Genomic DNA, 15,618 nt, shown 5'->3' on the forward strand with positions numbered 1-15,618 from the left:
TGCCGTGAAGCCAGTGCCTGTGTTTTCAAAGTAGTGATTTTTGTTATGAAATTGAACATGCTAAACAACACTTACATCTAATTCTAAAGCATATCAATAAACGATGTCCTCTGTGCTCATTATCTTCACCACAGTACCTTCTTATTTTACAGTTGGATACATTTACTTGAATATTTATGCAAACTAACAAATCTGTAATGAAATCACTGGTAAGTTATTAAATCGTGCTGGTTTTCCTTCAAGCATTGCAAATTACCTAAAATTAAATCATTTAAATATAGTATTAACAGTCCAGGTATCTGCTCTGGCTTTTTCTGGAAACAGTAGGTGTGCCTTGGAATAAATAACACATCTTCTGAGAGCAGTGTTTTTTAGTTGTAACGACGATGTACTTTTTGTGGCTGGACTGCCTTAAGTGAAACTAATTTAGTTGACGGAAACCCACCTTTATGAAATGGAAATGTTGAAATGTAAGGCAAGTGGAGTTTAAAATCCCAGTGTATTCTCTCTCAGGTAGTCTGATATTTTGCCAGTACCCTCCGTGCAGTAGAATAAATCATCGCAGTGGGGAAGTGGGCCTAACACAGTTTAGAGAGTTGTTCTGTTGATTACCTTTTCATAGTAAAAATAGAGGAACTTGTTAAAATACCAGCCTTAAGCTCCAGTAAGTTGCCAGTGTTGGCCTAAATTTGAGTACGTGGATTGCTGAATAGCAGTTTGTTGTGAAAAGTCGAATAATCTTCACGTAAACCCATGCAAATCTCATAAGCCAGCTCCATTAGAATGTGCTCTGTACTCCGTGTACTAGTACGTGGGAATTTGTAGTAGTATGCTTTATTATCTTCATTGCTTTATGCTGATACTGAGAAAAATCTACATTTTCTCCATCAAGAATGTTCCTTGTCTCCCTGGAATTGATGCATTGTAATTTCTGTTAGGCAATATTACACAGATGTAGTTGTCACTTCTTCTAGGGCAACAAGTAATTTTTTTCTACATGGTGTTAAATGAAACTTTCTGAATTGTCACCTTTTTATGAATGCCAAGAATATTTTCTTGAAAACTGGCCATACCAGGCATGTACGATGAGGAATGTAGTGCTCTAGCTAGGACAGGTCACAGACAGCTTTGGACCAGCCTGCTGTTTAATCCTGCTAAGAAGCCTGTACTCAGCTTGTCTCTATCTTGTATATTTAAATAAATTTTCAGCAACATGCTCTGCTTCTGTGTCCTTGGGATTTTGGCTCAGCATGGTTCTGCTCAGCTGATGATAACTCGGATTGTATACTGGACAGAGCCGGGCTTGGTGATAGCAGCCATTGGGCTGGGTTAGAGCAATACATTTATTTTTTTGTAAATGAAAAAGGTACTCGATGTCTTTCCAAGTGCTGGGCAGGAGGCTTGGAGGCAGAAATTTTACTGTTGCCAAATTTGCATTGGCAGCTGCCACTTCTCTGATCCTCTGGCATACGTTTGCTATAATGATGCTTTGTGTCAGGGTATGTGCATCAGAATTCCAGCTACACTATTCAGAGAAAATCAAAACTGTTGCCACAGATCCGTAACAAAATTTATTTCAAAGTCATAACTCAGTAGGAAAAGTGATGCAATGTATTTGTATGCTGGTAATTCACCTGATGAATTTTCTTTTCATTTGTATTGAAAGGTAATCCAAGATTTTTAAAGGCGTAAATGAATGCTAGGTGTACAGTTGCTACTGACTTGACTTGTCGAACATGCTTTGAAAGACAAGAGGTAGAGCTGGGGCAGAAGGCCCACTTTTCTAGGGCTTGCCAGAGGTGTTCTGTGGCGTCCACACCTGGGCTCAACACCAGCAAGCTGCGACTTCATCACTGACAGGCGAGCGTTACAAAGTCTGAGGTAGCGGGGGAGAAGGATAAAAGAAATAGTGTGAGAAAGAGGGGATTGCGAATAGCAGAGAACCTGAGGGAAAGAAGAAAAGGGCTGGGTGATGGGGGAAACAAAGCTGTCTTTAAACCATTTCCTTGCACAAAGCAGCAGCTTGGGGCCCTCATCCACTGATTCTCTCTCCACGGTAGGTATTGCTTCTATTGCAAGGCACTTACTCACCGTAGGATCTTCTTGCAAGTCCCTTTCCAATAGAAAGATACTGTGGGGAATTATATGATGAAATGAGCTTCCTTTTTGCAAGTTGGAATGGGTCAGAAATGACTGGAGTGCCCAGCAGGCACTCAGGGAGCTGGAAGGGTTCACGTGGTTCAGGAGAGCATTAAGCCACCGGTGTGGGTAGTTAGGAAAGAGCACTTCTATGTACAGCAGAAAGAAGATGGCAGATTCATTCCTGTTTATTCTTCTTACTGCTGCTTTGTCCCAAGGGAAATAGATTTTACATGTTATAGCCAAGAGTCTGTTACCACAAAAGGTTTAAAAAAGAAGGTTTCCAGAAAAGTGAAATGTAAAATTTAAGCCCTGCGTTATTACAGCCGTGCCCCCAACCAGAGCAGAATCGCATCGCTGTGCCTCTCTGCTCTAAGTCCTGTCCCCAAAGTGGTGTTTGCTGGGTTTGCCGCTTTGGGTTGTCAGCAGAGAGCACTGGCTCCATTAATCCCCATCTCAGCTGCCAGCTCATGCTCAGGAGATCCCAGCAAGAAGCAGAAAGTGCTAATGGGGATGAAATTAAAATGGTTCGGCAAAGTAATCATAAGGGCTCTCTGCGGCATCCTCGGTTCTGGCCAGTGGTGCTGCGTAACAGGAGGAGCACAAATGGCAAAACCTGAAAGAGAGGAATTGCCGCTCAAAAAAAAAAAAGGAAAAAAGGAACTAAAAAAACTCCCACAAAATGAGCATGAGGGCATTTTAGTAGTAGCAGTGAGAGCCATCACAGATGAGAGAGTCTCGTTCTTTAACATACAGAGCACGAACCCAAATCCTCTATTTATGCTCCTCGTGGCTCTTCCCAAGGAGTTTGCCTGGGCAAGGGCTGAACAAAACCTCGCTTTCCTGAATACCAGGTAAACAGAAACAGTATTCAGGTCACACAGCAGTGAGCGATTCCTTCGCTTGCCAAAGAAGAAAGTGCAACACAAATAGAAATTGTAGCTAACATTGCTGGAGCCTCGTAATCTTAGCAGGATATCAAATACATGCCTTGCTGTTACATTTCGTCATTAACTTAATATTGCAATGAAAAAGATGATGGAAAAATGTCTAATATTTGTATATTGTCCAATAATTAAATATTGCAACGATGTGTCAGCTCATTACTAATCATAATTACAGTAGTTATTTCCATTTTCAGCTCAGATGTGTGTAATTAAATGTACCTGGGAAAGAATTGCCTATTTTCTCTAAATAATTAACAGCTATTGTTGCTGTGCTGGGTGCTGACCTCACTTGGGGTCCTGTTGGGTTTGTCATTGCCCTGCTAATTCCATAAGCTCCTGCAGGATCATCTGGTGGAGAGGGGCTCATCTCTACACAACTGAGAAGAGTTTGTAAGATGATAGGAGCTGAGGATCTGGCTCATTGATTGAGTGTTTGAAGAGGGAAGTAAATAATCACAGGTGGGCAGTAGCTGGAAAGCAGAACTTGGTCTTTTAGCTAAGGAGCTTGCACGAGCAGGTTGGCATGAAAAAGGAGAGAGGGAAAAAGCTCATGGGATGGAAGGAGATTTAAATGAGGCAGAACCTGCTCCTGACTTTCCATACACTTCTGCACCAACTTTCCACCCACTGTTTTATTTCAGAATAGGCTCAGAGGGGAATCAGTTTGTTTGACCATGCATGTGAACCTTAAGGTAGGACTCATACAGCTGATGTGGAGAACAGTCTGCCCCTGTCTTTGCAGGCACTTTTAAGTATCTGAAGACTTTTGTCATCCTTTCAAACCTCCGAAGGACAATTTAATCTAATTCTTTTAAGTTTGTTCCAATTTGGTGACTGGGGAATTGGGAGTAAGGGACTAAAGAGGTTTTAGTTTGGGACTAAAGGGGTTTTAGTCCCAAGTAAGGGACTAAAGAGGTTTTAGTTTGGATAGGAAGAAGGCAGATTATGAAAATATTTGAAGACATTCCTGCATCTTGCAAAGCTTTCTTGTCTCTCCAGGCATCTTGGGTTTGGCTGTAACCGCTTTTGTTTATCTGGGGAGGTCTCACTGTGCTTTTCTAACCTGTGGTTAAAAGAAAGGCAAAAAGTCGAAGGGGACGGGTTTTGATATTGTTTATGTCAGGGTAAAAGACTAGGAGATGTATTAATAAGCCCACGCTTTCCAAGCACTTCTAAAAGATTTTTATCTCTAAATCAGTTGCTGAAATAGCACCTTCTGACTGTACGTCTGCTTCATACCCACAGAGTGTATTTAGAACAGCACCTTTATGATACAATCTGAGAATTGTCCCAAGACCATTGTTTATATTGTATGGTTCTTTGGCACTTACGTGTAGAAGGATGCCTTCCTTAGGATGTGGACGTTGGCTGTTTCCCTGTGCTCATCAGTAGAGCCAATGCTGTCTGTGACTGCATTTTTAATTAATCTTGGACTTGAACAAAGGTAGAGACTGCTAGCATCTCTTGCGTCCAACTGCTATTCTGAGTTGTGGGTTGGTTTGAGTGATATTTATCAACTGTTTTTCTTTTAACCAGATAATGATGATTCCGACGTAGAGATTCAAGAGGATGAAGGACCTGATAGTGAAGGGGAAGACAGGCAGATCTTGAAGCAGCGCACCACCACAGAAACACTACTGCAAGGTATCTTAACCTTTCCTTAGTTGCCTTTATTCAGAAGGATATCCTGGAATTATCTAGGTAACCTTAAATCCTTAAATGTAAGAAGACCCTGTTCTCGTTCGAGGGTATTGGCACTGCTCAGTTCTCATTAGCTGTAAGAGGACAGGGTCTTGTGGAGAAAACATCATGCTTTCAGGGGAGCAAATTAAGGATTATTTACTAAAGTAAGTACTGTGTGAGAAAAATCCTTCCTTGGTATTGCCTGACAGATTCTTGAAGTAGCTTTATACAAGGCCTTAGAAAAGTAGTACCATTTCTCACTGCAAAGCATTTATTTCCCTTTAGCTCTTGACACTCATTCTAGTACAGTCTTCTTCCAAAGGAGACCTCTAGTGAGTCCATAAAGCCACCTGCACTGACACAGTCACGGGTGCAACACACCTGAGTTATTTCTTTCAGGGAAGGACATCTGGCTTCTGCCGCTGTTCATGTGGAGTGGAAGTTTCTGATTTCACTAGAGCCCTGGTCAGAAGCAACTCAGAGAAATTACTGTCTGAGGGTCTGGGTTTCACTTAGGTGGAAAAAGAAATGTTCTGCTTAGTCTGTAGTCAAGCAAAATGAAACCAGGAAATCAGGTTAGTTCTCCTTGGCATTCGTGTTAGTGGTGAGCAGTTCTGACCTTCAGCAAAAGCCTCTCGCGATCTGGATGAACTTGTTGCTTAGATAAACTGTAAATATGTGGTTTTTTCTGAGTTGAATTCTGCTCTCCCCTCTCTGACTGAGACCAGAGCAAGAAGCTGAAGTTCTCGGGTCAGTATAATTCAGGCATTTTTATCCTCAGTTCCTGTTTTTCATAAAACTTGAAAGTTCTTGATAAGTGCTAGAAACGCTAATATTCACTAAGGATTTTCACATTGCCGTTTCTCAAGGAAAAGTTTGTACACAGTTTTTAGAGCTTTGGAAGTGACTGTATAACTGTCAGTGATGCTTCACCTCAGAGGGCATCATAACCTAGTGATGTGGGTACTGGCTGCAGTCAGAGTCAGCTCTTAATACCAGTTTTAGGAGCGAAAAGCTTTATTATAAAAGCTGTAGATTTTGTGCAAGTAGAGTTTTTTCTAGGAAGAGCTTTGTTATTATTAATTACACTTAGTGGAGATTCAGCATTAGCTTGTCAGACTTAAAGCAAGCAGTTCAAATCCCTGAGATGTTTTCTCTGCTGTGCTGTTTGGATTGCTTTCTATGCTTTTGTAGGTCTCTTCCTAGTGTTTAGTAAACTACTTCTGGCAGATAATTATCCTCTGACTTTTGCATACTCTGAGCATGCTGTTTGCTGACTACGCGGTCTCCATCCCAATCTTTACTCTCCTTATCTCTGTGTAAGCTGGAAGCCTCCCTTAGCTGTCTGTCCTCTTTTTGCCTCTCACCTGCTGGGAACTACTGAAGCAGCTCCAGGTATGTTAAATGGCTCCTGAGATGCCTTTCCTACAGGTCCTGCAGAAGGAGTAAGGTTGTATTCCTCCATTCTAACTCATGACACTTCCAGTCCTACAGTGCTCCAGTGCAATCTCTGCTGGCAGAGATGGATACAAACATTGCTAGACTCTGAAGGGAGGGCTTGTTGGCTCACTTTTCTGGCTTGCTGAGGTTACTTGTCATCATCTTGGGCAAGTCACCCAGTTGCTCTAGCTGTAGCTACACTGTGAGATTAACAGCGGGCTCTCTGTCCGTACCGCTGGCTTTCATTCAAAATGTCTACACTTTTTGTTTAGGAGATCCCAAGGTTGAGTTATCTCTGCTGCTGCTATTAGAGTGAGCTCACTCAGTCTTGCCCATTCTTATCCGTCCAGAACATAGGAAGAAAAGCTTGGACTGTGTCAAGACACATCAAGCTTTCCTTCAGGAGCTCCAGCCTGATCCAGAGTGCGGGCTTACATGACAAGCGGTTCTAACCTTGAGAAGAGGCTCAGATCTGTGTAAACAGGCCCCCTTGGCCCAGGTCCTTCATCGATAGTGAGGTTATATGTTTGACTGCGTGACTCTCACTAACTGAAGTGCTGGAGACATGTCAAGACCCGAGATTAATGTCAGGTGCGTCAGCTTCTTTAGCAAATCAGGCCTGAACATTCACTGGCTATTTGTCACTAAACACACCAAGAATTTGTACATGTTCTTCAGCATAGGTATTTTGCATTTAAAATATACTTAATTATTAAGGCAGCATAACAAGAACATTATTTGTATTAATTACTGCTTTTTTCCTTGACTCAATTCAAGATATTTCCATCACTTTCTTTTGAAGCTTTGTGTCTTCTTACCTGGTGGTGGTTCTGAGCCATGTTTGCTCTCAAACTAGGGAGAAATAGTCCACTGTGGTCAGTTCCTGTAGTTGCTGTGATTCAGTTTTACATCTCTAATTCCCAGGTTATTAGTATTGTAAGTAAGGCTTCCTTCCTCTGTCTGTAATAGGTGGGCAAGTAGTCCAGTGTGTTTTGCCATTATAGAGGCAAGATTCCTAGGGAGAGATAATCTCTCTTATTAGGCCACTTGGTATAATTGAGAAAAATCAACACACTTTCACCCTCAAGAGTCCTTTCATCAGGTTTGTCTAGATGCAGCAAAATTCAAACTCAATGCAGCTTTGACAATATTGCTCCCGGTTTTATTCTTTTAGCCAATTAAAAGACTTGAAGGTATAGGATTTAGTCTCCCATGGAGCAGAAAACAGTGTTAGCTGAGGTAGACACGACAGACTGCTAGCTCCTGTGGTACGGAGAGAAAATCGAAGCCTTATTGCCTATGTACAAAGAGGAATAGGCAGTAGCAGGTTAAGAAGGAAGCTGTAATGTGCTGTGGAGCTTGTATCTCCATTAAGTTTAATCCTTCTGGTTCAACAATGCAGCAAACCCAGCTTTAGGAAGACAGAAAGGTTTCTGTACAGTGAGGGAGCAGGCATGGGCATGGGGGTGAGAATAAATGGCTGGGAGGAAAGTCACCAAACTAACAGATGCTGACTTACTGGGTTTGTGAAACTACAACCTGTTTTGTTATCACAATGTCACAATTACAGGCAAGTCTCTTCCTTGATGAGGCCTATTATGCCAAAACCATGTGTCACTAATCATTTACTTTTGTAACTTAGAGAATACATTGATTTATCGTCTATAACTTAATTTTAACATCGTCAATGTGAATAAAAATTCACATCCACTTTTATTCTGTCTGGCGATAGATAAGTGAGGCTGTTAGACAAATAAAAGAAATGCCTGGACTTCCCTGATGTCAAACCGTGACTTAGTGATGCCATTTGGAGTAAGACTCTTGTTTTGTCAGAGAGCCAAAGAAAAAGAAGTTCTTGCAGTGTTGAAGGTCTTAAACCATCTGCAGTGTAGAGAAACCTCTTGCCTGAAACATGCCATCAAGCAGTAGTTTGCAGCAGGATGGTTGTTCACCTGCAGATGGGGTGGACATCAGGGTAAAGAACGCAAAGCCTTGTCCTAGGAATGTAGAAGCTGCCATGCCAGCTCAGGCATAAGGTCCGTCTCGCCTGGGCTTCTGGCTCCAGCACTGGCTGAAAGAAAATGCCTGGGGAAGAGTTTAGGAACTTCCTTCAGCTTCCCTCCTGCTCTCAAACTGTTTCAACTCCCATCCAGGATTTCCGAAGCTCCATGTGGTTTCCATGAATTTAGTCTAACCCTCAGTAGAGTTGGGTTTTTTCCCTAAGAACCTGTCCGGTGTCCCCTTGGAAGTAAAGTGGATTTTTTTCATCTGCGCTATCAAAAGTGGCAGATTTTGAAGTGACATTGTGATTACACGTGCAGATCCATCTTTCCAGCCTCATTTGGACCAGAGTTCTGCAATGCATTTTGGCATCATGAGGATCTGTCCTCTTCCCAGTGGTAGCACTGGCTGATTGGGCGGACTGGCACACACTGTAGGCGACGGAAATGCTACTGAATGAAGCAGAAATGATCCACGCTTGCCAGAGTGTGGAACTGTGCCTGTCTGTCGTAAATCACCCTCTATTCCACGCTGCCAGGATCTTTCAGCTCCTCTAAAGCAATTATCCGAATGCTTTAGCTCTTTTGTTTCCTTTTATAATGTTGGTGTTAAGGGGTGGTTTTGTCCTGTTCAGACCACAGAGATCATTTCACTACCGAGACAGTAACAACTTCAGCCCCATTTGGTCTTTATTGTAAGAAGATAGCTTTATAAAACTCGGAGTGTTTTTCAGCAAACAATCAGTCCAAAGTCAAACAGTGAGAGAGCAGCTCTCTTGGAGCCTCTTACCTTTGGAGAACTGACCCAGAGGATCAATGTGGTAATGATGTGCTGGCAGCCAGGTTAGCGAGTGTACTTGCTACTGAATGGATAAAATCTTTTCCTGTGAAAACCTGAAAAACATAGCAAGAAGAAATACGGCCCTGGATGCAGCAGGTGAGAATCAAGGGGTTTTATTAAGAAAGCAAAGCGTACCTCATTGGAAGAAGTGGAACCAAATCTGCGACAATCAAACCGGAGGTGAGTTCAAGGGCAGACAGAGAGCATGGTCCCATGTCTCAGCGGACGCGGGCTGGCTTGCCAGTGCCAGCTCTTCCCTTGCTGTAACCAGGCCTGGGGGGAATCCCTCCTCCGGCACAGATGCATCTCACAGCGGCAGTGCACACAGAGCAGCGCATATCCAAAGCATGCTGACGTTGCTTTTGTGGTAGATACTCGGTGTTTTGAGATGATGGTGATGTTTAGCCTCCCTGTCTCGGTTTTCTTTTTAAGCTTGAGCTTGTGCTTATTAAGTAGGAGCTGGCCAGCGGGCGTGAGGAAAGGGCCAAAGCATGCTGGGGGGAAAGCTGCAGAGGCTGAATTAGCCCTCATTTTTTCAGTCCTATAGAGAGAACTGGAGCTTTGACATAGTAGCAAGAAATCTTCCCAGGAGAGCCTACATAGTCCTGTTTCCAAATCCCTCCTTATAGCCTGCAGGCTGAAAAGTAGGAAAGTCCTGATCTCAGTGGAAATGGTCAGGCTCCGCTTCTGGAAATTCTCTCTCCAGCTCATGACCATGTTCAGACTTCTGCTACTGAATTTCTAGAATGTTTTCCTTCCCTCTAACCTCCCCTGGTGTGTAGAAGCCACAGGTGTGCCATCAATATGCAGGAGAGTGAAGGGATTCAGTTAGGAATGTGCAACAGCTGCCTGCCCCTTGTTGGATGTCTTGTTCACATCGAGTTCCTGTGGTTGTCACCTGCCTAATTTTTAAAAATCATGTTAAATAACTAGAGTATTTCTGCCCTTCTCTCCGGTTCCTAAAGGAAATTACATCTCCGAGTCCAAGACCAAGACCAAGATGTTATCATCCTTACAAATACAAGATGATAATAAATCTGCAGGTTTTCTCAAAAGATTGCATTCTTCTGTTATGGAAATGAGTCTTGATAAGAAAAACATGCTGAAACCCACTGCAGTTGTCTAGGCATCATTCAAATGCTGTATGATCCCATCCCAGATCTCTCAGCTTCATCTGTAGGGGCAGCTGCGTCTTACTGGCGTGCAGCTTGATGCAGGATGTGGTCTCCTTCTTTACTGTTCCCAAGTCATTCCCCCCAAACAGTCTGTTCAGAAACCCTTAACAAACTGTGATCAGGGTCTCTCCAGTGCTGCTGTCAGAGTATGTGGAGTTTGTGTTGTTAAAAAACAGAAGAAAATGTCTTGCCCGAGTCGTGCCACACTTGAAAACTAAAGTGCCACTAGGGAGGATTTGCCAAGGGTCTGTTGCACGTGCAAACTTCAGCCGCAGATTCAAGGAACTGTCGGTGCCCTTCTGATGCCCCAGAAGTTCCAGCATGGCAAGGCCTGAATCTCAAAAATACCAGGAATCTGCAGTTCACATACTCTGTGGGGCTTGCAGGTACTTTGCAGCCTGTGCTTTCAGATCCCAAAATAGATTCTGATGTCTGCCCAGAAAGGAGAGCTATCGACCTGATGTGGCATCAAGTGGGCAGAGGTGAGTCAGATATGAACAGCAGCCAGGCTCTGCTGGGCACTGAACTCTTCTTACCTTTCCTTTCTGTGTGGGATTTGTGATTATTGTTTGTAACCCCAGAGCTCCTTTGAAAATCCCCGCCTGATTTCTTGGCAGTTAACGAGAAGTACAGAGCAACTGAAACAAAAATCTTTTCTAACCTGGCCAGGCTGCTCTCTCCTTGATGGTTCTTCACGAACGCTGGTGTTTGCAGGCATCTCATTGCGTGTTTGCCTTGATTCAAAGTCTGTGAAAGCAAGGAGATGAGTGGGTCTGGATTTTGTACATACTGTGGTGGAGGCAGAGGGAGAAGGCTGAGGCATAAAGGTCTGGCGGGAAGGTATTTGGCTGTGCATTAGCAGGATTTAAGTTCTCCAGCTGTTTGATAATATATGAAGTCAAGGGAAAAAATTTCACAAATGCACCTGCTCTCGCAGCACCTCAAGAGGACTGGTATTGCTCTCCACGAACTTTAAAAAATAAATTCCTACCTTGTGAGCCTCACAAAGTGGAATTATATCCTGACTGGGGCTTTGTATGCATGGCATACAGTGGGTCCTTGTGACTGTGCTCCTGGAGTGAGTATACTTTTCTAGTAAAGCAAGTCAAGTTCTAATTGTAAACCTTATAAAAGAATTTTGGAGAGTCAGATTAGTCTCTTCCTTGCCTTTTCAGGTCAAGCAGAGGGAAAAAAACAGTCAGCACTAGGTGTTTGAGCCATTGGGTCTGACTGCCAGTGCTTGGAGGAAACTAATCTGGAAGGGAGAAACCTGATATAACTGTTCTTCTCATTTTTATGTACTTCTGTGTGGATCTCTGCAGATTCCTATCCCTCAGATAAAAGTCTGCAAAGTCTTTAGTTTCCTGATGTAACAGCTGCTGAACAGTAATACCAGGCTCGTGTAGCTGGGGAAAGGGGGGGCAATCAAGCATGTTTGGAAACACCAAAAAGGGGCTGCAGTTTGGAATACACAGAAATTAATTTGTCTTAACTTGAAATAGAGCTTCCTCCCAACATCACGACATCTGCTCCCAAGAGAGCTGTCTTTGGCTGTATGTTTTGTGTCAGCAAAGTTCAATGTTCCCTGGGAGCGAGGAGGTGTTTCTGTGTGCTTCATGACCATTGCGACACTGGACCTAGTGGAGAAGGAGGAGAGGTCGTAGGTCTGAAATGGTGGGATTGAAACAGGTGACTCATTTCTGCGCAAATTCCTTTTCATGGAGGGCGTAAGAAATAAATAGAAATATGCTCATCCTGGGCAGCAGCTGTAGTGTGTTTAATTAATCATAGAATCACAGAATTGTTTAGGTTGGAAAGGACCTTTAAGATCATCAAGTCCAACCATAAACCTAGCATGGCCAAGCCCACCACTAAACCATATCCCAAAGCACCACACCTACACGTCTTTTAAGTACCTCCGGGGATGGTGACTCCACCACTTCCCTGGGCAGCCTGTTCCAGGGCTTGACAACCCTTTCAGTGAAGAAATTTTTCCCAATATCCAATCTAAACCTCCCCTGGGGCAACTTGAGGCCATTTCCTCTTGTTCTGTTGCACATTACTTGGGAGAAGAGACTGACCCCCACCTCGCTCCAGCCTCCTTTCAGGTCATTGTAGGGAGCGATCAGGTCTCCCCTCAGCCTCCTCTTCTCCAGGCTAAACACCCCCAGCTCCCTCAGCTCCTCATCAGACTTGTGCCTGAGATTTATCCCAATTTTCTGTGGGCAGAAGGGATGCAGAGGGAAGGGAAGTGTCTTATCTGAGCTCACACTGTGAATTTGCATTAAAAGCTGGAGACAGACCACAGATCTCCAAACTGGGAGCAAAATGTTGCAGCTGCAAATCTACCTTCCCCTCCTGGTAGGTTGTTCTGACCTCTCAGGTTAAGTGTTGCTTCTTGCTGTCAGGCATGGGGTTAACATATAGCCACTGCTGGGTAAGCAGATGTAAATCATTCTAGTCCTGTGGATCCATTGTAGGCAGCTGCATGGGTTAGTACAATGGCAAGCATCACATGCAGAGGAAAAATGGCAAATGCTCACAGGCTTAAAATTGTGGATGCACATTCACTTCTGGTCTCTGATAGCTCCGTGGCTATAAACCATGGCGATGCACGGAGATTAGATTTGAATCCAAAGGTGCAGTGAATTACAGTCTGTTCATTACTAACATTTTACCTAATTATCACTTTGTACAGCCTGTCCCGGATGAATTCACATTATCTGTAAGTAAACATAATAGGCTCTCACCCGCTTGGAAGCTGCATGAGCTTCTGTGGCCAGAGCAGTGCAGCACTAATGCCACAGCAAGCTGAGCCCAGCTAAATTGAACCCAGGAAATTTCAAGTGACAAACACCCCCGTACCTGCCAGCTCTCCCCATCCTGTGCAGACGACTCCTCTGTTTCCTATCTCTCCCGCTGTACACACAGAAATGCACACACCACGGCCATCTGTCACTCCTCTTGCTCCCACACACGGAAACTTGGGGGATTACGATCTGAAAGTTAAAATAAAGCTCCCGCCTTTGTCACAGAAGCTCATCTACCAACATGGAAAATTGTTTTCTCTCCTGTTTAGGCTACAGCATAGTGCACAACCTGAAGCTCCAGCCCCTCTGCATCCTGGGGTGTCTCCTGTGAGTGTCCCAGGGTTGTGCTACAGGACCTAATCCTGCTGATCCCACGGTCGCTAGTTCAGAGAGGTTCTCCTGGCTTAAACGATGTAGAGATCAAAGTCTGAGCAGTACTCAATTCTCATCTTCCTCCAAATGCAAGCAGTTAGATGCCCATAGGATGTCCTTACTGTTTCCACTGATGGAAGAGCAGCATCCTGCAGACCTTCTGTTGGCATTCTCTAAGCTCTTCCCTTGGCATTTTTGAACTGTCCTATTTCATCAGCTCTCCTTATGTGATATTTTGATTCTCTTTTATATTCAGGATCTCTCTCAGCTTTGTCTTACCTGTAAATTTTAGGAGCTCCCTGCTGCTTTCTCCTGTTAAGGTAATAATTCCCTATTTAATACTTTGTGCTGAGCCTTCTACGTAGCAAAATTGCAGTTAAGCTCTTAGAGCCATCTGTAGGCTGGGCAGAAATGTGGTTCCGTTGTTGTCTAATGACGTCAGTTGTAATCATCTCCAAATTTATATAGTGTAGTCTAGCGTAAATTAAAGCAAAAGTCTCCAAAGCTTGAAGAGAGATCTTCTGTCCAGGAATCTTCTTATAATTCCACCTCCACTGCCTGTGTTATCAGCAACCCAATGGATAGAGAGCAGCACTTTTTATTTAAAGGCATAACATCCTTCAACTTATCTGCCTTGACACAACAAGGGTATTTTGGTGACTTCTGAATGAGTTAGCCAGCTTTTTGCTACAACTAACCCAGCTCAATCTGCAAAGGGGACGAAAGGGACCTTTGCGCTTCGGGAGATATAAAAGAGGTTTGCAGAATATATTTTAAAGTTGCTTTGTTTTTGTGCTAAAAAAGCAAATAATAGATTTTGTCTAGATTGGAAAAATCTGTATTTGGCGTAGAGAAAACTAGTGATGAGGGGAGATAAACAGCCGGTGAAATGCGATGGTCACAGTAGGACTGTTAAATAGGCACCCAGTTAGTGCCGAGTGACTTCTGGTGGCTGCAGGAAGCAGGGCTGTCACCCACTCAGCCCGCACACAGAATTTCCCCAGTCACATCTCTGCTGTACCCATTCCCAACACCTTCTGAACTCCCTTCCTAGCAAAGGAGACCATGCTAGCATCTTCCCCATTTCATACGGCCTCTACATAGCCAAAAGTAACAAAGGGAGGCGCAAGGATGTTCTCCTTTCTCAGTGAACTCCTGGCAACCCTGAGATCTCCACCTCCCTCTTCAAACTTACGCATCCAACTCTCAACAAGAAATTCTTGAGGTTTGCCTTGGCACTGCCTAGGATCCCTGTGAGATGTCAGTCCCTACTGGAATATCAGAAAGGATCTGAGCATAGCAAGCTCTCAAAAGGACAGAAGGCTTACCACATGGAAAAGACAAGCTTTTGTTCTCTGTGTACCGAAGCAGAGGAAGGAATATGCCACTTCACAGAATTATTTAGGATGGAAGGGGCCTCTTGAGATCATCTAGTCCAACCCCTCTGCTCAAACAGGAGATTTGAGCAGGTGGTCCAGGACCATATCCAGTTGGGTTTTGAGTATCTCCATGGATGGAGACTCCACAACTTCTCTTGGCAACTTTGTTCCAATGTTTAACCACCCTCACAGTAAAAAAAAGTGGTTTTTTGTGTTCAGATAGAATTTCTTGTTTCTTAATGTGTCCCTTGCCTCTTGTCCTGTCAGAACTGGCATACTGGCATAAGGTAGCTCTGGAAATACCATCCTGACTGGAGTTACTGTCAGCCTTACCCTCTTCTACCTTCTCCTGACCTCTGAGACTTAACAAAGCGGGTGGCCTGACATGCATTGGGATCTCATCCTCTCACTGCCATTTGACTAGTCCTCTAAAATGTAAACTCTGAACTTTATCCTTCATTCTTTCTAAGTGTTAACCATGAGCCAGGCTTTATGGTGATTCTCTTTGCTCTTGCAGGAAGAGCTGGCGCACACATTGTGGGATCAATGCAAGGTGGAGACACGGAGGAAGATGTAAGTAACCATCTCATGTGCCTGTAGAGCTTCTCTGACAGTGCTTTGGAATGACAGCCAGCTCCTCAGCTAAAGAAACACCTTTTAACCTGCTGAATCTTCATGCCCCAGGCCTCCTGGGGCATCTCCTCCTTTCTTCCAACTGACTTGCTCTCATCTGCATAGACATATATTTTCCTATTTTTCTTTTGATCTTGGAGTATCTGTGCTTTAGCCTCAACCTGTGGTGCTTAACTAGTGGCACACAGGCTGCAGGAAT

At 43.8% G+C, this 15,618-nt stretch overlaps 1 protein-coding gene across 1 annotated transcript in view; it reads left to right on the forward strand.

Moving 5' to 3' along the window:
- The window catches only part of LOC104165360 (clusterin-associated protein 1-like), a 24,549-nt gene that overhangs the window by 5,784 nt on the left and 3,147 nt on the right, over positions 1–15,618 (forward strand). Inside the window, exons 2-3 of the mRNA XM_009704958.1 lie at positions 4,623–4,730; positions 15,304–15,359. Coding sequence (XP_009703260.1) covers positions 4,623–4,730; positions 15,304–15,359 — 164 coding nt within the window. The remainder of the gene's footprint in view (positions 1–4,622; positions 4,731–15,303; positions 15,360–15,618) is intronic.

Source organism: Cariama cristata, unplaced genomic scaffold (assembly GCF_000690535.1).
Source record: "Cariama cristata isolate BGI_N322 unplaced genomic scaffold, ASM69053v1 scaffold30247, whole genome shotgun sequence".
NCBI classification, from domain to species: Eukaryota; Metazoa; Chordata; class Aves; order Cariamiformes; family Cariamidae; genus Cariama; species Cariama cristata.